The 22,910-nt window shown below is 37.8% G+C and overlaps 1 protein-coding gene across 1 annotated transcript in view; it reads left to right on the top strand.

Moving 5' to 3' along the window:
- LOC128863155 (uncharacterized) overlaps positions 1-21,185 on the top strand; it is a 207,107-nt gene extending 185,922 nt beyond the window's left edge. The window contains exon 13 of the mRNA XM_054102130.1: positions 20,314-21,185. Within this exon, the coding sequence (XP_053958105.1) occupies positions 20,314-21,030 (717 nt within the window). The 3' untranslated portion in view covers positions 21,031-21,185. The remainder of the gene's footprint in view (positions 1-20,313) is intronic.
- Positions 21,186-22,910: the final 1,725 nt, after the last annotated feature.

The raw sequence follows: 22,910 nt of genomic DNA, 5'->3' as shown, positions 1-22,910 counted from the left end.
AGGAAGCATAAAATACCCAGAGCTAAACTCCTCTCAATAGGGGGCGCTCCATTAGTGATTTCTGACAAGTACCTAGACCTAATCCTTGACAGTAAGCTAACGTGGAAGCCTAACATTGAGGAGAGAGTTAGGAGGGCCACAATAGCCCTGTATGGATGCAAGGACGCCATTGGCAAAAGATGGGACCTCTCGCCTAAAGTTGTATTTCAGATCTATAATACCACAATAAAGCTGATTTTGTTATATGGAGTCTTTGTCTGATTGAACTCACTGGAGAGGATGAGATCGGTTAAGAAGCTAGAGAGAGATCAAAGGTCTGCACTCATTGAAATCAGTGGGGCACTTCGAACTACTCCTACTCTAGCGCTTAATGTAATGTTAAATGTGGTGCTTGTAGACATGGCGAGTAAAACTCACGCTGCACGTACTGCACTGAGGCTGAGAGGCTTGGGCTTCAGGCTTGGCCTCACTTACGGACACTTAAGTATCCTCAGAAACTTTGGGTCCATCCCCCCGAAAACGGACCATTGCTTAGTCCAAGCGAAACTTTCTCCACTCATATTTCATCAAGGGAGGAGTGGATCGGGTGTAACACTTGGATACTGGGCTTGAAGAACCTGTTCATGGATGGCTCCAAGTTGGACGGTAGGGTTGAAGGAGGAGTATTCTGCAAAGAGCTCTCCATCAGAAGCAAATTCAGGTTACCAGATCCATGCAGTGTGTTCCAAGCAGAGGTGGCCGCAATCAAAGAAGCAGCTACTTGGCTACTTACTTGCGAAATAACTGTTAAAAAGGTAAACATCTACTTTGATAACCAAGCGGCAAGTAGGAGACTGGGCTCTATTATGCTGCACACGAAACTGGTCACAGAATGCCTGGTTTCACTTTCGACTGCATCCGAACTCTTCAACATACAGGTAAGACTAACTTGGGTACCTGGTCATAGTGCCATTGCGGGAAACTGCGAAACGGGCGAATTGGCCAGACAAGGGACCTGTGAGGTATTGACCTCGCAAAAGGAGAGAATCAGGATCTCCTTTACAATCTGCCCTCTACTTCTGGAAAGATAGACTTTGCGTCAACTCAGCGCGCGCTGTACAAGTACACAAATGTGTAAAGTCGCTAAATCCTTCTGGCCACGGGTGAACCGGAGGCGTTCAAGGGATTTTCTGAGGATGACAAAAACTCAGCTCACCACTATCAGCGGGGTATACATGCGATGAGGCTCGAAATTACTTCGAGTTCTTTTTGTGACATGAGTTGGATTTATCTCAGCACCTGCTGCTTAGCTGCTCCGCACTCATGGGACTAAGATTAAAGCATCTTGGTTGACACTCCTTTCCTATTCGTGATTTTTTCTGCTTTCAAATGGGAAATAGAAGCTATTAAGTTTATTAACCAACAAACTTGTATGTGTGTATGTGCTTCTATATGAATATGTAATACAAAGCAACTGAATAAGCTAATGCAATACACTAACAATTTTAATTTTTTGAGTAGTTTCTTCTCATAGCGGTGGCTCCACGCCTAGCAATGGCAAGCCTCTAAGTGTATTTCTGCCATGAAAAAGCTCCTCATAAAAACCATTTTGCCGTTCGATACCGGCTTGAAATAGTAGGTCACTCCATTTATGGAACAACATCGAGACAGACGCACGCCATAAATAGGAGGAGGAGCTCGGTCAAAGACTTGTTTAATTTACTGAGACGTAGACAGCTTTCTGAGCATATTTCAAGCTATTATACATATATTTGTTGTTGTCTTTTTTATTTTTAAAATAATGTCGTATCTGACCTAGAAACTTGTAGCTATTCGGAGTTCCTGTAAAAAATAGTTAATTCAATTTTTTAAATAAATCATAGGGTTTTTGACTTTGTGAAAGGAAATTGAAAGGTAGATTAAAAAGTATTGATGTGTAAATATTTTACATGAAATTAAAAAAAAAACATTTTTTTTCATGGAAATTCAATTGTAATTTCCAAAGCTTTGGCAGCACGAATAAATATTTAATATAAGAAAAAAAATAAAAAAATAGGTTTCTAATTTTCTGTTCAACGAACAGCAGCACCAGGAAGAAAATTGCTTGTGTTGGGCTGCCTAATGACCCAAAGCGGGTAAACATATTTTGCCAAAGTAGGGCAAAATACTCAACAAAATAGAAGTAATACTAAAATTTATTGAAAAATTGGGCTCAGAGAAACCCTTGAAAGGGACTAAATAGATCTTTCAGGTCTCAATGCTAAATGAATAATAATAATAATAATAATAAAAGGTGTTTTTTTTAGAGGTTAGGTTTTCAAGTTGGCACTACTTTTTTCGTAGGTGGTCTTTTTGACAGCTGTAACTTGATTTATGCTCAGTTTGGTTTGCCATTTCATTATGAATAGACTTACAATTGAACAACGTTCAGATATTCGGTCGACATAATCGTCCATCAGAGTCACTAATTCGATTAACCATGGATCGGTTTCGCACCACGTTTGCTCTAGTGGATAATACGCATCCTCAGAGACGTCGTACAGTGCGTACCGAAGACGCTATTGCTGCTGTGGAGCAGAGTATCGAAGAAGACACGCCGTTACATACTCAAAAAGTCACTGTTTGGTGTGCTCTATGGGCAGAGGGAATCATTGGCTCATATTTCTTTAAAAATGAAGCCGGCCATAATGTTACAGTCAATGGAGAGCGCTATAGAGCCATGATTAATGACTTTTTCGTGCCTGAATTGGACGACGTTGATGTGGACGACCTTTGGTTCCAACAGCCAACGCAACAATCGATTTATTGAAGGAAACTTTTGGTGAGCGCATTATCTCGCGCCGTGGACCTGTGGCGTGGCCTCCAAGATCGTGCGATATAACACCGCTGGACTATTTCTTGTGGGGCTATGTGAAGTCGCTTGTCTACGCAGATAAGCCCGAGACGATTGACGTCTTGGAAGAGAATATTCGGCGCGTTATTGCTGACATACGGCCCCAATTGCTGCAAAAAGTGGTCGAAAATTGGGCCTCTCGGCTGGAATTTATTCGAGCCAGCCGCGGCGGCCACTTGCCCGAAATCATTTTTAAAACATAATGGCAAACTCTTATCTTTATAATAAAGTTAAATTCTTGGTCATAACATTAAATTATATACGTTTTATTTCATCTTGAAAACCTAACCTCTAAACAAACACCCTTTAATAATAATAGTGCCCACACTCGTTCATTTCCGCAAAGCACTACTCTCTTGCATACATACAACGGCGATATAAATGCAACCCAGCTGGTTGATAATGAATGCCTATACCATAAAATTCTGCACAATCACGACCTTGAGCTTACAAGGTCAACATTAATTTTCATGCTTCGACTCTTGCCAAGATTTATTTTGTCGGAGAATTTAAAACAAATCACTGAAAAAGCAATTATCGGCAATTGTTTCAATTTAGGCGACCACAAAATGTAATAATGGAAAAAATTCTCAAAAGAAATTGCCCAAATGTGCACAAAATAATTGCAAAAAAATTTCCGCTCTTGAAATCAAATGATACATTTCTTTTTTTACACAGTATTTCCATTTAAATTTTTTTTTTTGGGGGGGAAAGGCCAGTTGAAAGGATTGTGCGCCTGACCTCGCTTATTTGCTAATTCAAGCGAACAAATGACTTCCGGACGTCCACGTTGGCAGACAAACTTGAAAGACGAAGGAAAGGAAAGAATATTGTCCTTACCCTACTCAATATACGGCCACAGCTACCGACACAATTACACAGGATGCCCACTGCCTATACACTTTTGTAGGTTGATTTTACGCCACTGCAAATGCTGAACTTATAAATCTCTAAAGTCAGACGGCCAAACCTATGCCATTGCCTTGACGGGCTGCTGACCCTACACATACATGTAAAAAAACACACACACACACACACACTCACACCAACTCACAGTCGGTAGATGCTGTAGATTTGCTGCCGTAGTCGTATTTTAAATCCGCTGCTCTGTTGGCCTTTTATTTCGACCATTGATTTATGGTTTCTTCTGCTATGCTGTGGGTTTCAATTCTTTTTTTTCATAGTTTTTTATTTAAAACTTATTGTTTGCGCGGGTAAATAAATTAGCGCAGCTCATGAAGACCACACAAAATGCAAGTTTCCATGCAAACAAATGTACATAAATAAAATGCGCACAAAAGGATAAATTAACCTCCGAAAAATTAACAGAAAGCGACAAGGATAATTGCGGAAGTAGCTGAGAGGAGAAGGAGCATTTCCGCAATTTACTTCTTTGGTCCTTCCTTGGTGTGTTTCTTCTTTTTGTGTTGTTTCGTTTTCGCCTATACTTTGGTCTTCGCTACTCTATCATACCAGAATACGTGCACAGTACCACCGCACCGCCCACGTCTTGCTGATGATGATTGAGCGAACGACTATTCGTTTTCGTGCAGGCAATGTTTAAATGCCGGTAATTAACTTTAAATGTGTGGGTGGTGCAGTGCTCGACCAGAGAGACAACTTTTACTCTTTATAACGATACTGATGGGAGCGGTAGAAGGGCGTGCCAAAAATGGGAAATAAATTACAAGTTAATAGCAATAATGGTCTGTACATGGCCTGATTACAAGTACAAATGTAGTTGCTGTAATTGATCATAAAATCATAGACAATAAAAGTTGAGAAAGTGTGTTTCGGTTTTATGCTTTTGAAGTAGACAAATAATAACAGCGGAAGCGGAATAGCAAACATTGGCAAAATACTTTAATATTAATTTGAAGGAAAATAATATTAAACCTCCACGGCATCAACGAAAGGGTGATAAATTTAGAGGTATCGTAATTTAAATTGAAATAAAGGAACGAAAATATAAACTGATTGGGCAATCTTTATTATTTTTGTATAGAACCATTCAGCACATTTATTCTTAAAAGATAATCCCTTTCAATTTGGAATAACTCGCTGGAAGACTTCAGTCGGTATCTCGTGAATAACTTTAGTTACGCTGGCTTTCAACGCCTCAACTGAAGCTGGTTTATCGACAAAGAAGTTAGATTTTACAAATAAAGGTCCAAAGGTGTGATCTTGATGGCCAATCCGAGACGACAGCTCTTGCTGAATTATCCCTTGATATTATTATTATCCCAATGCCACCTATGTGCAGTTTTGTCAAACGCTTCAAGACTGAACTGAGTACTAAGAGACTTGGAAAGTTTAAATTCATTTTTCAAGATAATCCAAAACATGATAACGTGTTACAATGACCGAGTCCTCACCGAGCAAGGGGTAAAGGCACGTACCTTCGGACCAGGGATAAGATACTCAGAGGCACTAAATAAGAATACAAATATTTTTCAAGCTGAAATCTTCGAAAAGAAGATGTGCTTACTTTAATTTTTTAAAATGTTCGCCACAACTGCCCCGTAGTTCCATTATTCGTAAACATCAATTTGGAATAACTCGCTGGAAGACTTCAGTCGGTATCTCGTGAATAACTTTAGTTACGCTGGCTTTCAATGCCTCAACTGAAGCTGGTTTATCGACAAAGAAGTTAGATTTTACAAATAAAGGTCCAAAGGTGTGATCTTGTTGGCCAATCCGAGGTGACAGCTCTTGCTGAATTATTCCTTGAGATCTCAATGCCACCTAGGTGCAGTTTTGTCAAACGCTTCAAGACTGAACTGAGTACTAAGAGACTTGGAAAGTTTAAATACAATTTTCAAGATAAACCAAAATATGATAACATGTTCCAATGACCGAATCCTCACCGAGCAAGGGGCAGATGCACGTACCTGCGGACCGGGGATAAGATACTCACAGGCGCTAAATAAGAATACAAATATTTTTCAAGCTGATATCTTCGAAAAGAAGATGTGCTCACTTTAATTTTTAACTCATTTATAACAACAGGTCCATAGCTATCCTTATAGGCAGGCAGCAATCAAGTCTCTCAAATCTTTCCAAATTATATCGAAACTGGCGCTAGAATCTCCTGATAAGCTGAAAATCTTAGATTAGAACAAACACGTACGTATTCTATGCACTTTAAGGCGCATAGGAATTACTGGAGACGAAGTGGCAAATATAATAACCGGGAAAGGGTCGTTCTCCTCATTTATCTGCACAGAGCGATTTTGTGGTCTAAGAAAGTGTAACTTCTCCTTTCTTATTCAAGAAGTTGAGGAAAGGGAAAGAAGAAAAATAATGTGGCAAGTGGTTTTTATGAAGAGCTTTTTTCATGGCAGAAATACACTCTAAGATTTGCCATTGCCTGTCGAGGAAGGCAAAGCAGATCTTGCTGGCATAATCTAGCGGGCTTATAGGAATCAAAATCCGTGATAGAATTAACCAAATGTGGAACTAAATAAGAATAATTTTAGAATCCCCATTAGTAGTTCTAGCAAAGCATTGTAGATTTAATTGGCATCTGGCTGGCCTGCGAGTTTATTCCACTGAAACCTGCAGATTCTGTAGGAAGAAAGTTGAAACCGCCAAAGATGTACTGACACTGATGTGTAAGCGGCACAAACACCTGGGTAGACATATTTTACCAGAGGTGGTAATAGAACTCAATAAAAGAGGGCAAATTCTAAAATTTTTTGAAGAGTTGGGCTCAGAGAAATATTATGAATTCTTAAAATGCTAAATTAGATCTTTCAGTTTGCAGTCTGAAATCCCCTCATAACAACAATAATTTCGAACGGTTGCATTCGATAATTTGCCTGCCCGCGCTGACTCAACGGTAGCAGTCTCATGAATCTAATTTCCAGAAATTCATTCACAACTCGAATTCCATTTTAAATATCCGCTTTAAGAAGCTGGACTGAAGTAGTTCGTATAATATGAGTAATATTATTTTCTATTACTGGTACCCTAACAAAAGAAGCAATGCGATGTCAAATCAGTGCCATTTGACCGCTATTTGAAAGCGAAAAGATAGCTAATAAAATGACTACCAAACTTTGTGAGCGACAGATCGAAGATCGATAGGTTCACAAGTTGCGTAATGAGCGTATAAAAAGCGTTCAGTATTGGTATTTTATCTGAAATGATTCTGCGAGCAATATTTTTAATAAAAAGCCGCAACCATCCCAATGCTCCAAAATCCAAATCGAAGTGTCATCAAGTATCTGCAGATGGATTAACTTCTCGACAACCACGCGAGAGTTTTATGTGGTCCTTTTTAAAAGCCGATGTGTATATGCGATTCTTCAACAAAGAATAATAATAATATATTTTTCAGCCGAATTCATCATCTAATTGGTTCTGATTTATGACACTAAGAAGCGATCACGAATTAGAAGTACGTTTGTCTTCGAAGGCTCTTCGAAGGCTGAACGGATTGAAAATTTTAATCGAATAATCCGAGATTTTTATGCAAAAAAAAAACATTGAGAAATACAATCAACAGAGAGACGATAGAAATAGTTGAAAATGTTTTGTGACTAGACTAAGTTCCTAAAAATGTCAATATTAATAGTAATTCATGCTAAATGATCATCTACCTGGTCATAAATCCGCGTTCTCTTTCGGCAGACCTCTGGAAGATGATGAGATGAAATCATCAAATATCTCAAGCGCTCTCAGGAACTCTCAGGGCTGGGAAATAACCAGTTTTGGAATTTTCTCTCTAGTATTTAGCATTTAGAAATCCATAATTTCCAGTCGGCAATCTTCAATTGTCACTTCCTCTTTCTTTCCACTTTTTTCATTAACGGTAATGCAATGGACGCATTTCTAGCTACCTGCTTCAAGTGAGCTGCCAAGTGAGCTTCTGTCTTTCACACGTAATCCTCCAACGTAATTCTAATGACAACAGTGTTCAGTGATCAAGGATATTTTAATGCCATAAAGTAGAGTAGAAACCCATACCAGGTATTTTGGGTTACAGGGGTACATCTGAAGAAGATGCAAAGGAAGACAAAAACTAGACGCAGGCTGGTAAGAGTGAACCTGTGCTAAAGTTAAATAAGCAAGGCGGATAGTGATTCAAATAACCAAAACTAATTTGGATTTTGGGTCCATAATTTTTTTTACTATGTAAAGTCAATATTGTAGAGCCTCTTTATAGCTACTTTTTCCATTCACCAATAAATGCACTTTACGAATGTGGCTTAATACATATCCCATTTGATGTTTATAACTCTAGCATCAAGAAACTTTGTTACTCTGAAGTGGGTCCCTGGATATGAGGGGCACGAACGGAATGAAATTTTGGGAAATTTATTGAAAAACGGGACAAACACTCCCTTCATAGGCCTTGAACTTTTCTGCGTTGTAAATAACCGCTTCGAAAGTACATTTCTATTGCAGCGGGAACAACTAGGCCAAATTGAGTACTGGAAAGCCCAAACGGGCATGCGACAATGAAAAAGAGTCATTGCTCCAGAACATTGCTCAGCATAAAAGGCATTAAACTCTGCACTGAACTACTAAAAGGACATTGTAATCTTAATTACTGCATGGAAAAAATTGGTGTGGCAGAAAACGATTATTGTAGACTCAGTAAAAAGACACAAGAAACAACAAAACATGTTTCATGCGACTGCTTAGCAGTGGCACGACGCAAACTAAATTACTTGGGAAGCGGGGTTATAGATACCAACCTCCTAATAAAAATTAAGCCTACAGCAGTTTTAGAATGTATTAATAGCCTACCAGGTCGCAAATAGCCATATATAAGAACCTAAATTTTTTGTATCAAACTGAGTGCTCGCCAGTATCATAGCGTGTAGAGATACGAATGGTTTTATTTTAGATGCATGGACCAAAGCTCCGAAGAAGCGAAACACGGCTTTGTGACTTTCGAATAGACGGCAAATGTTAAGTGTTAGCCACTAAAGCCTTTCTTCAATACCTTCAGGAATTGCTAACAAAAAATCATCTATAATTTCTGACACTTCCTTAGTAAGTTCAGTTAACAAAAAAGGGTATTGTGTGCCATTGGAAAGACACAACTACGTGCATATGTAATTAAAAAATCTGTAGCTAGAAAATGCTTTTGAAATTTTACCCAAGGCAACAAGCTGATAAAGTACTTTTTCAACCCGGTACAAGTTAACGTCAACAACAACTTTAATAACTGTGCATCCCGTTGCATACCTTACTACCTTTAAAATAACAAAGTGGATAGACTGACAACCACTAAAACTCAATTAACCCCATTCGTGCTATTGTGTCTGCTCTGCGACAACAGACACACACGCACACACACTCAAATGGGCAGAGCTCAGTGACACACACTGACATCGTTCTAACTTTTATGAGATAGTCAAAGTAAAGAAAGTGGGGGAAAATGGCATTGAAACAACAACATAGCTGCACGTGTGTGCATGCGGCACAAGCACGGGTTTGCTAATAGCTGAAGCTACTGAACATGTCGCATGCACACCAAGTTGGAAAGTGACTGCTGAAGTTATGCAAACTGATGGCTTTTCTAAAGATGCAAGCATGATTTTTTTTCAAGTAAATGCCGGTTGTGTGGATGCCAGACTTTTAGCATGACATGTCACCTATCAATTATGTAAGCTAAGTTTGTCTCTCTACCACAGCCGGAAGTACTGCAATATGAGCCACTCAATGCACACATCGATTAACTCCACTTTTTGGAAAAACTTAAATTTAAGTGTCAAATTTAAAGTTTGGTATAGTCATATCGTTTTATATTTATAATAACTTTCCTGAATAATAAATATTAACACCGTTAAAAGGCAACTAAATAATAAGTAATTTATTTCAGAAGCCATTTCGATTAACTCCATACTCTAATATAAATCGTTTCAGTAACGCCGTGTCTGTTCTGGCCGTCCATCGACGCTTATTTGTTTTTAAACAGGCGAAGATGCTCTCTCCCTCTCAAGAATATTCGTAACAAAATCGCATCGGTAAACAGATAAAACGAAGCACAATGTAAGCGGTAGTTTGTATAGCTTTGATCTCTCACGCTGAATGTTACTGTGTGCCTCTTAGTCTTTTCAACATTACTCCCAGTTTTTTTTTTGAAGAAATAAATATTATACCGTTATAATCAAGATGAGTGAGACTAATAATGTGAGTGAGGAAAGCGGTGATGATTCTTCAATACGATTTATCAAAACAAACTCTGGGTTAAGAAGACGTTTATCGTTTTCCTCGGTTTCATCGGATTGCAATAGTACAAACCCAGCAAACGCATTGATTGGGAGAAAAAGAAGTCGTAGTCCCATTAAATGGATACGAAGTTTACAAAAGCATAGCATTTCTTCACCAGATGATTGGTACCATATAATCAAAACATGTAAAAAGAAAGCGCCAAATGACTCACCAAGATTTTTTGTCAACAAAACCTTTAGAACAGTCTATCATTAACAGAAAAGTAACCGTGACAGGGCTTCCAGTAAATTGGCTTAAAACTCCTCGTGGCGAGGTCATTTTGGACTTGACTATTTGAGTAAATTAAAAAATATTTTTCTTTTGTAAGACATCTTTTCTTCAGTTTGTTATGGTCTTGAATAATTATAATTGTTTATAAGTGTTAAATTCTGTACTAATCTTACACAAAATTGCATTTTTTATAGTCATTCTCGAAGTCAACTAACGAACAAATAATTAGAGCCATAAAAAAGAAATTGAATACTGAAATTTGATTAAAATGAATAGAAAAATTAAAAATTAAAATTAATAATTAATTAATTTTTACCTATGTAAGCACTTGATATTTAAGTTTTTCGACTGCCAGTGGCCTATTGGTTGATTATATGTAATGAAAATAGAGCTCAATTTTTGTTCTTTCTCTGTAAAAGTTTTAATTTAATTAATTAATTAATTTTTACCTATGTAAGCACTTGATATTTAAGTTTTTCGACTGCCAGTGGCCTATTGGTTGATTATATGTAATGAAAATAGAGCTCAATTTTTGTTCTTTCTCTGTAAAAGTTTTGAAAGCCTTACGATATAAATGAAAGATGTTTTGTAGCACATCTTCCTTGGAAATTTTTTACAAAACTTATCCACTGAACCTTCATTCAGGTGACAGATTCACTGGCAGTTTTTTGATTAATAAAAATCTAGTTGAATTTAAAATAACTTCAACAATTTTATGTAGTATACTTTTAATAGAAATCTGACTTGGAATAACCACATCTATAGTACAATAAGCTACGTTCATTATGGACTACTCAGCACTTTGCCCCAGTGAAAATTCTACTGCTTTTAGCAAAAACATTCTTAATACCAACGTGACTTTATGGTTGTGAACTGCAAGACGATTGTGATAGTCTATGTCGTAGTAAGCTTAATATCATTTACAACAATATTGCTAGATACGTGTATTGTATAAAACGCCGCGAACACATATCCGCTTTTTCTTAAATAATGTTTTCCATACGATTTAATGACTTTCTAAAGTTAAAATGTTTAACACTTCTCCACAAAGTCATTACTTCTCTGAAGCTCAAATACCTTATGGACCGACTTCAATTGGCAAAATCGTCTCGATCTCTTAACTTACTTAGTATAAAATACGGCTGCCTAGTATCAGAACGTCAGTTCTTTGTTGTTACTGTCCATCTTTGGAACCTCCTACCACTGAAAATCAAAATAATCAGAAGCACACCGCGCCTTAGGAGTGAACTGATACACTACCATGTTGCCAATAGTTGCTAATATATACGTATATCTTTCGTTTTACCTTTGCTCTTCTCTTCTATTTCTGTACTTTAACAACTTTAGCATTCTTTATTTTACATTTTACATCCTACTGAATCCCTCTGAGTCCCTCCATAAATGTGTACTTATACTACGTTATTATTGAGAATACAGTGCTACATATTCGTTTAAACGCATTGCATTTTTTTCGTTTACTTTAGAACTGTTTTAAGATTACAACAATAACAACAACAAATATTCTTCCAAACTATTCGTTTAGGTAACAGTAAACCATCGTTGTATTTGTTTCTTATCTATTGCTTTTTGTTGTAAAATAACGGGTCTCTATTTAAAATTGTGCTTAAAAATGCTACATATTCGTATAAACGCATAGTTTGTTAAAGAGTGCAGTAGTGAAGTTAAAAGTGATTAACTTGTGAATATTGTTTGTAACTGAATATTTTGGTAAATTCTTACAATTTTTTTACACATTCATTCAAATTTCTTAGTTAAATTAAATTTTTTAACCTAATTTCTTCAGATTTTCTAAAATGCCTAAGGCAAAATACTTAAATGATGAGGAACGGGTATTGGTCAGTGTTTACCATGAGGAGGGCTATTCCAATCGTGAAATTGGACGAAAAATTGGAAGATCGGAAGGAGTTGTGCGTGCTTTCTTAAAGAAAGCAGACAATTATGGAATAAAGAAAGCAACAAGAGGCAACAAAAAATTGTCACAGCGTGACAAAAACAAAATAAAGTATGAGGCTACGAAAAATTTTTTGAATTGCACACAAATAAAAAATAAATTGGGTCTGGCTGAATCCGACTCAAAATTCGTCAAACGCATCTCAAACTAGAGACGAAATGTGGGGTTATGAGTGCGATACGCAATCCAGACAGCAGGCGTGTGAGTGAATAGCTTCAAATGAACTAGGACCAAAAAAATTCGTGGTTTTCAGTAAAAAATAGCGATGCTCTCGATTTTTATGGATTGCAACGGTACGGTGCACCACGAATTTTTGTAATAAGGTCAGACAGTTAATAAAGACTATGCCTTGGATTTTGCACCATGATAACGCAATTTAACGTGTTTTAACAGCCGAAATGAAGCCTCTGATGGCTAAACCGAAAATAAAGTTCCCATAGGTACGTGGCAGTTGACGAGTAGTACTTTGAAAGCGATATCATAACTTTTAAAGAATAAACTTTTGTTTGGGATTTTCTGAATATATGCCAGCAACTTTTTGATCAAGGTGCTTATTAATATGCTTTAAATATGCTTTAAAATAAATTTAAGAGGCCAAAATGTAAAGAGATTTATATGAAAAAAAAAGTTTCAAAACCACAAAAATTTACCGTTTTTGAAAAGATTCCAAAAAGATACATTTTCGCACTCTGAAAGGTAAATCAAATAATTATGAAAGAGAGAAATTTCTATCCACATCGCACGGAGTACGTAGTCTGATACTAAAAAATGTATTAACAGGCTATTGTTAATTAATTTTTCGTGATACAAAGGGGGAATTGCTAAGGTTATTGACATGCATCCTTTTAATTGAACTGATGCAAATCTCTATAAAATTGAAATAAGTTGGAGGTCCAAATATTAATACAGTGTAAGAGAGAAATACTCTGAATCCTTGAAAGTGTTACAATAGATCTTTAAAGTCTAGTGCTAAATAACCTCATAGTAATAATACATGAAAAATTTCAAAGCCTACTTCCTAGATGACGAGAATCAATGACGACCTGTATCGCATGTCATCGAGAAGATTAGTCTTGTATACGAGTTGTGGGCCATTGCGGGCTTAGTGCTTGACAAGTCATCCGGGAAGTCACTTTGGAACTGATACTTTCCTTATACTCAATTTTGCTCCCACTCGCTAAGCAGCAGGTTTGTTTAAGGGAACTTATACAAGCTGGCGCAAAATTGATCATCCTACCGGAAGATTTATACTTGTGGCAAATAGCGTTGTACGTTAGTTTCTTTTTTTTTTTGTTGGGACAGACTAGGAAGTGCAGCACTCAAATACAATTAAATTCTTTATACTGCACTCGGGTTCCCTTTTTTATTTTCTTTAAATCTACTCGACCTCCGAAGAAATCTGAGTAGATCTTGTGGTGCCACGGAGCCCAGGTGGTCGCTTCTTAACACATCAGTACCAAAGACCTCTTTTCCCGCGATACCCACATGTCTGGCGGCCCATGTTAGCATCAGGCTACTATGTCTACCGACATAGCTCAGCCTGGATTTAGAGGACTCGTCCACCCTTGGGCTGTCTAAGGCCATTGGCGCAGTTTGGCTGTCGCTGCAGACACATCAGTTATATTTTGCCTTTGTGGGCATGTCAGCTGCAGTATCCAAACAAACAAGCAATGGAGCGCTTTCCATGGCTCGAAACAATTTTTTTTATTTAGTAAAAAAGTTATGCAAAAACAAAATTAGATGATTTATTTTGCACTAACTATGCCATAGTTAGTTTTTTTTATCTAGTTAAAAAGAAATTAGATCGACGACTGTGTTGATGACATAGTCAGCGATGAGTTATTTTCCTACTGGGTATCTATTTTAGACACATTCTTACGTTCACACTTATACGTATTTGTATGTAGGTATATCGCCACATGCATATGTTCGGCAAGGCAAAAACAAGCGCAAAATAAACAAAGACCAGTGACAGTCGAGGGAAATCGATTGCTGTTGCCAGCGAAGTAGAAATGAAGTGCACACGGCAAGTAAAGTCCTAAAGCAGTTGAGAAAAAATGCAGTAAAAAATGCAATGACGAAGCGCTAACAACAACTGCAACAACAAACACCCAACCAGGGTAGTAGAAACTTCATTGAAAGACGGAAACAGCAATTTTTCACTTAAACCACATTGATACTCAATAACGTAAAACACCAAAGCTAAAAGTGGTCATCTAGAAATTGTAGCAACAGCAAATGCTATGGCAGGAAAGCATAGAAAAATTTGTAGGTAACAGTAGCTTCCAACTTTAACAAATGTGCTGGTGAAAGGCGCATAACTACACAAAGTAACTGTAGCATAAAGTACGATAGCTGTAGGCTGCTAAGCTTCAGCTCATTCACAGGCCCAAGTGAAGGGGACAAAAATGCAGCGGAAGACTTTGAGGCATAAAAAAGTGGGTGACCAAAGGGACAGACATGGCGGAAATACTCTGCTAGGGAAATGAAACATCAATTAAAGTCAAAGCGGCTGTGACCTGGCAGCAAGCAAGCAAACAGCAGTAATAGAGGAATGAAGGTACGTCGTATTCGCAGTAGATGAACTGCAAAAAGAAAAGAAAGAAAAAAGCAGTCAATAGGCAGTTCAGAAAGAGAAGGTGGTGTGCAGATGGGCTCAATAAATAATTCTTTCCGTATATGTGTTTTTCATATGTATGCATGGACGTATCAAAAGGCGGGCTGTGTCTGCGCCGATGTCAGTAGCCAAATTGAAAATGCTCATAGCAAATTCAGCGTTCAATGACTGTCAAAAAAGGACAAATTGAGCCAAAGAAATATGCAACGATGCTTTGAAAATCTTAGTTGAGTTAGGTGCATTTGACAAAAAAACAAAAAATCAAACGAGTTTGGTAAAGCAAAAAAGGAAAACTAGAAAAAACCACTTCATTTGTGAAAGCGATGACCGCTAGGCAGATGTGTTAAAGATAAATGCATAAAGGAGTGAAAAGCTGGTTGTGGTGTAGAAGCTTGGTAGAAAAAAAAATAGTATTCAACAAAAACTTTTTTTTTCGCCAAACCATCAAAAATAATGCAATAAAAGTAAAAAAAACGGCTTAATATAAGTTAAAAAGGTGTTGTGTTTTGAAGAGACCAAAATTTTTATAGTCAGCGTGCACATTTTTATTAAAATATTGGCGGCATTTGATATAGCAAGAAATTTGTATGAATTATAAATTACACAGGCCGCAACAAATAGACCATCAGAACCTGAATCAGAAATAACTCAGCACGTCAAGGTATTCTGGGTTATAAAGGGTTGTTAAGTTTCAAGGGCCGGTGTTGATTTTGAATAAAATACAATTTTTTTAGAAAATTACTGTCATTTCTCTTCATTATGATAATACTGGTGTGGCTCAATTACGCACGGAATAAAATATTGGCCAAATGGCTGCCCCGGATTAATATTTAAATTTCTATCTATCTCAATTTTACAATTTAAAACTATTTTGGAATGGAAAGGTTTGTGCTCAGATGCATATCGTAACAAGCCGATGGCATCCCAACATTTTCAATAGTTTTGGCAGTGTTTTACTGCTTTTGTTTTGTTTTCAATTATTTTAAATGCTTATTATTATTATAATCTTTTTTTTTTTGTATAAAAGTATTGCTCGTGGTACCACAAAAACCATTAGATGCTCGGTTTTTAATTAAATTTTCTAGGGAAATTCTTGCTATTCACTTGCATAGTTTATTAATTTTAGTATACTAATGTAGAAGTTTAAAGAAGGTCCTCCCGATTTTTTATAATTTTTTTAACTGATGATGTTTGGGTATAAAGAGGCACGAAACCTAGCTTCAATATGCACGGATTTATCGCGCAGACCTAGGCATCAAGCGGCCATATAAGCTACCTGAAACGGAAAAACGTGGGGCCTTTCTCCTAGCAAGATCCTATCTACACGGCTAGGATAAGACCTATTATCACCTATGCATCAGTGGTCTGGATGAGCAGACTCTCTTCCTCGTTGAAGTCAAGACGCCCTTATCGAGACTACAACGCACTATGGTCATCTGTTGTACCGGAGCTTTTCCTACTACATCAGGCCCGGCATTAGACGCTCCGATTAGTCTACCACCAGCTGATGCTGTCATACAAGGAAAGGCCTTGATGGCCATATGTACCTTGAAACACAATGGGAATTGGTACGGTCCCTGTCCGGCATTGGACAACAGAGTAGGCATGAACTTCGATCCAACCATCTTTGCCATGCCCCTTTGACTACATACCATCAAGAGTCGTACTTGATAAAAGACACAATGTGGTTCTACCAGAGGCTCAATTGTGGGCAAACTCTGAAAATGAACCCCGCAAACACTGTTTTCGTATTTTCACGGATGGCTCCAGCACCGAGCACGATTCCCTCTCTGGTGTCTGCGCGATATCCAGCGGGACTACACTGCACTTTGATCTTGGAATGCACGCATCTGTGTTTCAGGCGGAGGTGTTTGCTGTCCAAGAAGCGATGAACTTTGTTGTGGAAAACAGATGAAGAGACAGATCTGTATGTGTCAGCAACGACAGCAACGCTGCGTTCATGGTCTTAGACAACCCTCCAACCACTTCGAGGGTAGCACTCCAACCACTTCTAGGCTGAACTATAGGGGTGGAGATAATAGCTTCATGCTAACACGGGTCCGGGGACACGTGGGTATCGCAGGTAGCGAAATCTCTGACTCATTAGGTAGGATGGGATTTGAGACCAACTTCTTTGGGTCGTTCTGCCACTCCCTTCTGAAGCCATCAAACGGGTTACTTTAACCCACAAGCGAGCTTAGCAGGCTAAGAAAGGCTGCAGATGGACTAAACTGATGTTACCTGTTATGTCCAATCGACTGTCGCAGATCCCACTTTCTGTGCGTCTGCCCGACCTTCGCTCGAATCAGGTTTGAGGTCTTTGACACCGATGTGTTAGAAGCGACCACCTTGGTTTCTTGGCACTACAAAATCTATCCAGATTTCTTCAGAGATCGGGTAGATATACAGAAAATTAAAAAGAGAACCCGAGTGCAGTAGAATGGACTTCATTGTTTCTGAGAGCTGTACTTGCTAGTCTGTCGCCCAAACAAACTAAAAAAAAAACAAAAAAGCTCCCTGACGACTGCAGTACCTTTCAAGCAGAAGTTTTCGCTGTAAGAAATAGTATTTGCAAACACATCGAGCAACTCCAAAATTAGTATGGTAATATTGGGTAAGGCTTCCTCAAGTGGGCATCAAAATTACCAAAGTGAATATTTTGCGATGAAATTCAGCCAGGACTGAGTTCTATCATCCAGAAGCACACTCAGAAAATTTTGTTGTAAAATTCTAAATAGTTTTTTTTTATTAACTATCGAAGTTTTTTGCAGCGTTTGAATAATTATCCCATTTCTCGTAAAGTAAGTATCCGATTACAACGATTTTTCAACTGCAGACTGATAAAGGATGATATTTTCCAAAAACGTTATTTTTGTTCCGAAACTTGATGTTTTGTTTTTGTAAATAATTTTTTTTAATAAACAATTAAAAATTTAACTAATTTCTGCGCCTCTGGGATGAAATTTTTTTAAGGATATTAACGTAATAAACATCTGTGCATTTATGTATGAAAAAAAATGCGTGCAATTCGAAAAGGATTAATTATAATTAATTTTTTTGTGCCAGAATGCGCGCTTCGACTTACGCGGACGCGCACGAACACACAAACGGCGACTCGCGGGCGGCTTGCGAAAAACCGTTTTTCGGACACGTATCAACGCGATATGCTTCCGTAAGATCAGTTTTGCCGACATTGTCATTAGTTGTGTCTAGTCTCCTTCCGACTGCTGTGGTGATGTGTTTCGGTGATAATAAAAACTGTGATATGATGTAAATCGCGTACGTTAATGTGTACAAAACTAAGTATAGACTAATATAATGCCACATGCAAATCGTTGTTGTAACCCTTTCGGAAAAGAAAACCATAGTCGTGTTTACACAAATCTAGTCCGAATAAGTGACCAAAATGTGAAATTTAGCGAAATAGCTGGACAATTTGTGTGCCGTTCTTGCAGGACGTCTTTATACCAAGGAAAAGTTCACGTCTCCCCTATTGTATGTTCCACATACTTGTTAAAATACCGTATTAAGTGTACTTATAATTATAAATGCATCATTTACAGGTTGGCCTAACTTTCAAAAATGATCCTCCGAATCCCGTTGAAAATTTGCCTAACGAAATTATTACTACTGAAGATAATGAACAAGAGGATCCTAATTTCACTTGTGCGGCTGTTGATAACGAAATAAAAATTGATAATATCAATAATTTACTAGAAAAATTTGGCATCGATGCCGAGTGGCACTTTTTTGCCTCTGCACATGGGAAAGGTGCCTGCGATGGTATTGGTGGTGCTATAAAGAGAGATGCGTACCATGCAAGCTTGCGAGATAAAATCCCGGTGAAAATTACGGGACCGAAACAGTTGTATGATTGGGCAAAAGTCAATTCTAAGAAAATTAGTTTTGATTACTGTAATAAACAAGAACATGAAAATCACTCTAGTAAGTTGAAAAAGCGCTATTCCAAAGCGCAAACTTTGAAAAATACGAGGCAGTTCCATTCTTTTATTCCAAAAGTTAAAAATTCCATCGAGTGCAAAATATTTTCAGCCCACGATCAATCTAAAATTATACCCATTATGTAAAAATAAACTACATGAAAAGTGTAAAAAGCGTGAATGATTTTCATTTTTTCTCGAAATAACAAATGAATATGCGATATCTGTATAACTTTCTATATCTTTTCACTTTTTGTGTCCGTCCGTGAATTGTTGTTGTTTTTCAGCGAGAAATTTTAAGGGCATTTGCTGACTAAACTTACAATGTAGGTATAGATCTGATATGTAAACATAAACGTTAGTAATAAAGAAGTATATATGAAACCTTGCATGACAGCTTTTACATTCCTTTGAATACATTTGATTTAATTATCATTACGCATTTCCGCGACAGTCAAAGCGCAAATTCTGTTATACGTAAATTATTTATATGGCCAATCTTTAAAACCAAGAAAACACCAGTAATGGAAAAGTCGGCAAAACTGATCTTACGGAAGCATATCGCGTTGATACGTGTCCGAAAAACGGTTTTTCGCAAGCCGCCCGCGAGTCGCCGTTTGTGTGTTCGTGCGCGTCCGCGTAAGTCGAAGCGCGCATTCTGGCACAAAAAAATTAATTATAATTAATCCTTTTCGAATTGCACGCATTTTTTTTCATACATAAATGCACAGATATTTATTACGTTAATATCCTTAAAAAAATTTCATCCCAGAGGCGCAGAAATTAGTTAAATTTTTAATTGTTTATTAAAAAAAATTATTTACAAAAACAAAACATCAAGTTTCGGAACAAAAATAACGTTTTTGGAAAATATCATCCTTTATCAGTCTGCAGTTGAAAAATCGTTGTAATCGGATACTTACTTTACGAGAAATGTGATAATTATTCAAACGCTGCAAAAAACTTCGATAGTTAATAAAAAAAAAACTATTTACAATTTTACAACAAAATTTTCTGAGTGTGCTTCTGGATGATAGAACTCAGTCCTGGCTGAATTTCATCGCAAAATATTCACTTTGGTAATTTTGATGCCCACTTGAGGAAGCCTTACCCATTACAATATATTAGTTAATAGTCAAACCATTTCTTGAAGGCTGACTACTTTTTAAACGAACCTCGTATGACCAAACAAAAAAATGAATTTTTAACAATAGATAAAGAAATAAAATCCTAAAAACCAAATTGAAAAACCTTTTTTCATTTCCGTTTTACACGCTTTCAAAGAAACACCCCAAAAACCACCATTTCAAATGAGGCGAAGGCCTTAAAAATATTAGATAAGACAACTTTCATTATCTGAACTTTAATAATTTAAATATATAAACAAAATCAAAACAAGCAAATGGATTTGCGAAATTTTTCACGCATATTTCTACTTCACTACTTTCAGCTACCACAACGCTTGGCACGCATGGCTGGTCTCAATTTGCGAGACCCAAACACCGAATTCGGCGTCAGCAATAACTCCCCCTTCGGCAGCAATAGCAGCCGCACTGGCAGTCGCATGAATTCGATGCGCAACTCAAAAATGCAAGTCGACCTGAAGGCACTCGACAAACTTGTATCTAATCTGTTGGAGCAGCATACAGCAGCTGTCAAAAGTGGCGCGGTAAATAGCGCCACCGCAACATTACCATCATCGTCGGGAAACGCACGGGGCACTTTGCCACATCAGCGTAAAACCTCAGTTAAATTAAATCGTTGGCGTCCAACGTCACGTTCAGCGCATTCCTTCAATGTTGCCGAAATCGGCAGCAGTGGCGGCGTCGGCGGACGAAACATTGCCACTGAGCTGAGCAGCGCAATGGGCATTCCTAATATTGGCAGTAATGGTGGCAGTGGTACGGCAATGCCAACAATTATGGAGTCTGGCATTGGTGTGGCGGCGCAACGCAATGATGTTGATACCAGTGGAAGAGGTAGTGGTGGCGTCGCTGGCGGTGGCGGTGGTGGTGATGTTGGTGGTAACGGTTGGTCGTCATCGCTGGAGCGAAATACACGTGCGGCACGAAAAGCGCTCAGTACTATAGCCAATGCGCCGCAACGACGCAGTCAGTCAACAAATGATGACGAAACGTTAAATCTGACGAAGCACTATGTGCCTTAGGCCATGTTGAGTTTGAAGATTTTCGTGATCAAATGATGTCACGTGTTGAATGGTATATCGAATTAATGTATATCGAGATGATTGTTCAGTGTTGTTGTAATTTGTTATTAGTTTGATTAAAATGGAATATAAAAGAATACACAAATGGTTTACACAGTAAATACGTCTGAATTTTTTCAAAGCATTTAACTCTTGAGGTAACTGTAGCGGAAAAAGTAAGTAAATATTGAGAATTTGTTTCAGGGGGCCAATGAGTGAAATCAAAACTCAAAACGAATATTCATTGGCTGTTCAGCTATAAATTTTAATGGAGATATCGTGGGCTAAAATAAAAATTTTTTTAGGAAATATATGCAAAGGTAGGTTAATTTGCGTTCTTAAGCTTAATTTTTTCAATGCAACTATTACTCTTTTCATATATACAGGGTTACCCATATTCGACGGACTCGATGACTCTTTGGACCCATTCCAATCGTCGTGGCTTGTCCGCAGGAAACAATCTTTGCATCAATTGAATCTTATACGGTAATAAATGAAAGTCAATGCGGATAATTCGTTGTAAAGTGGTCCGAGCAATGCCCAACTACTGAGAACGGCGATTTTGGAATGCCCTTGGCGACGTCTCAACTCTGGCCCGTACAAGAGCAATATTCTCATCCAATCGCCTTGGTCGATTTTGATTTGGCCTCTTTGGATTAGAAAGAGCATCAGCAGTCGAAAACCTTTCGTACAAACGTTTAATGGTGTTCTTAGAAGGCGCACTTTTCACATTATTTAGTTTTTTATACGCACGTTGAGTTTTCACAATTTACTTTTTTTGTTGAATGTAAATTTCAACAATTTGGGAGCGCTCGCGTGGCGTGCACTGTTCCATGGTAAAAATCTGCTTGGACTGACGCTTCCAACGCGGTATGTCATTAAGCGATCTGACGTCTCTGCCAAAAGATACAAGGTTGCCAGATGGGTCGGTCGAATATGGGCGACCCTGTATATATATAATTGGCGCGTACACCCTTTTTGGGTGTTTGGCCGAACTCCTCCTCCTATTTGTGGCGTGCGTGTTGATTTTGTTCCACAAATGGAGGGAACTACAGTTTCAAGCCGACTCCGAACGGCAGATATTTTGTATGAGGAGCTTTTTTATGGCAGAAATACACTCAGAGGTTCGTCATTCCCTGCCGAGGGACGACGGCTATGAGAAAAAATTGTTTCTTCATGTTGGTGTTTCACCGAAATGCGAACCAACGTTCTCTCTGAATTCCAAATAGTAACTCGCACCGACCCAATCGGCTACGGCGGCCGCACCCTTTTACTCACAGTTCATTTACACGCCAAATCTTGCGGGGCAAACCAGATTTATTTACATTAAAATTAATCAGGAAAAATTGGAGAGTAGAAATTGTAAGCCAAAATCAAATAATGTAAAAGGCTCCATTATATTCTGATTTTCTTCTATAAAGAAATAAATATTGAATACAGGTAAAAGTGTATTCAAGTCACAAAAATGTTCTTAAAAAGTACCTACCGAGCAGCACTTCTCTTTCTGCCTACGCTAAAAGTGAAAGCTTTGCAGAAGCCACCTTCAGTAAGTGCATTAATTTTTTTAACTGCATTGAGTTCAAATTTCAATCACATATTTTTTTTTCTTTTCTTTTTCATTAACTTCATTTTTGTTTTTTATTCCATTCCACGTTTTTTTATTCCACGCTGCTGTTTTCTTTCCAAAACTTTTTAAACTTTTTCTAATATTTCTCTTAAGCTAGCAACTCACTCAAGTCTCTCACGGTGATAAATGACCATTATTAGCAAGTAGCAAATAAAGTTTATGACTCCTGCATCACTGACCAGCGAACAAAAGGGAAGTGAAATGCCGCACTAAA

The sequence above is a fragment of the Anastrepha ludens genome, chromosome 5 (genome assembly GCF_028408465.1).
Source record: "Anastrepha ludens isolate Willacy chromosome 5, idAnaLude1.1, whole genome shotgun sequence".
In the NCBI taxonomy this organism is placed as follows: Eukaryota; Metazoa; Arthropoda; class Insecta; order Diptera; family Tephritidae; genus Anastrepha; species Anastrepha ludens.
This window is presented reverse-complemented; position numbering and strand designations above follow the sequence as displayed.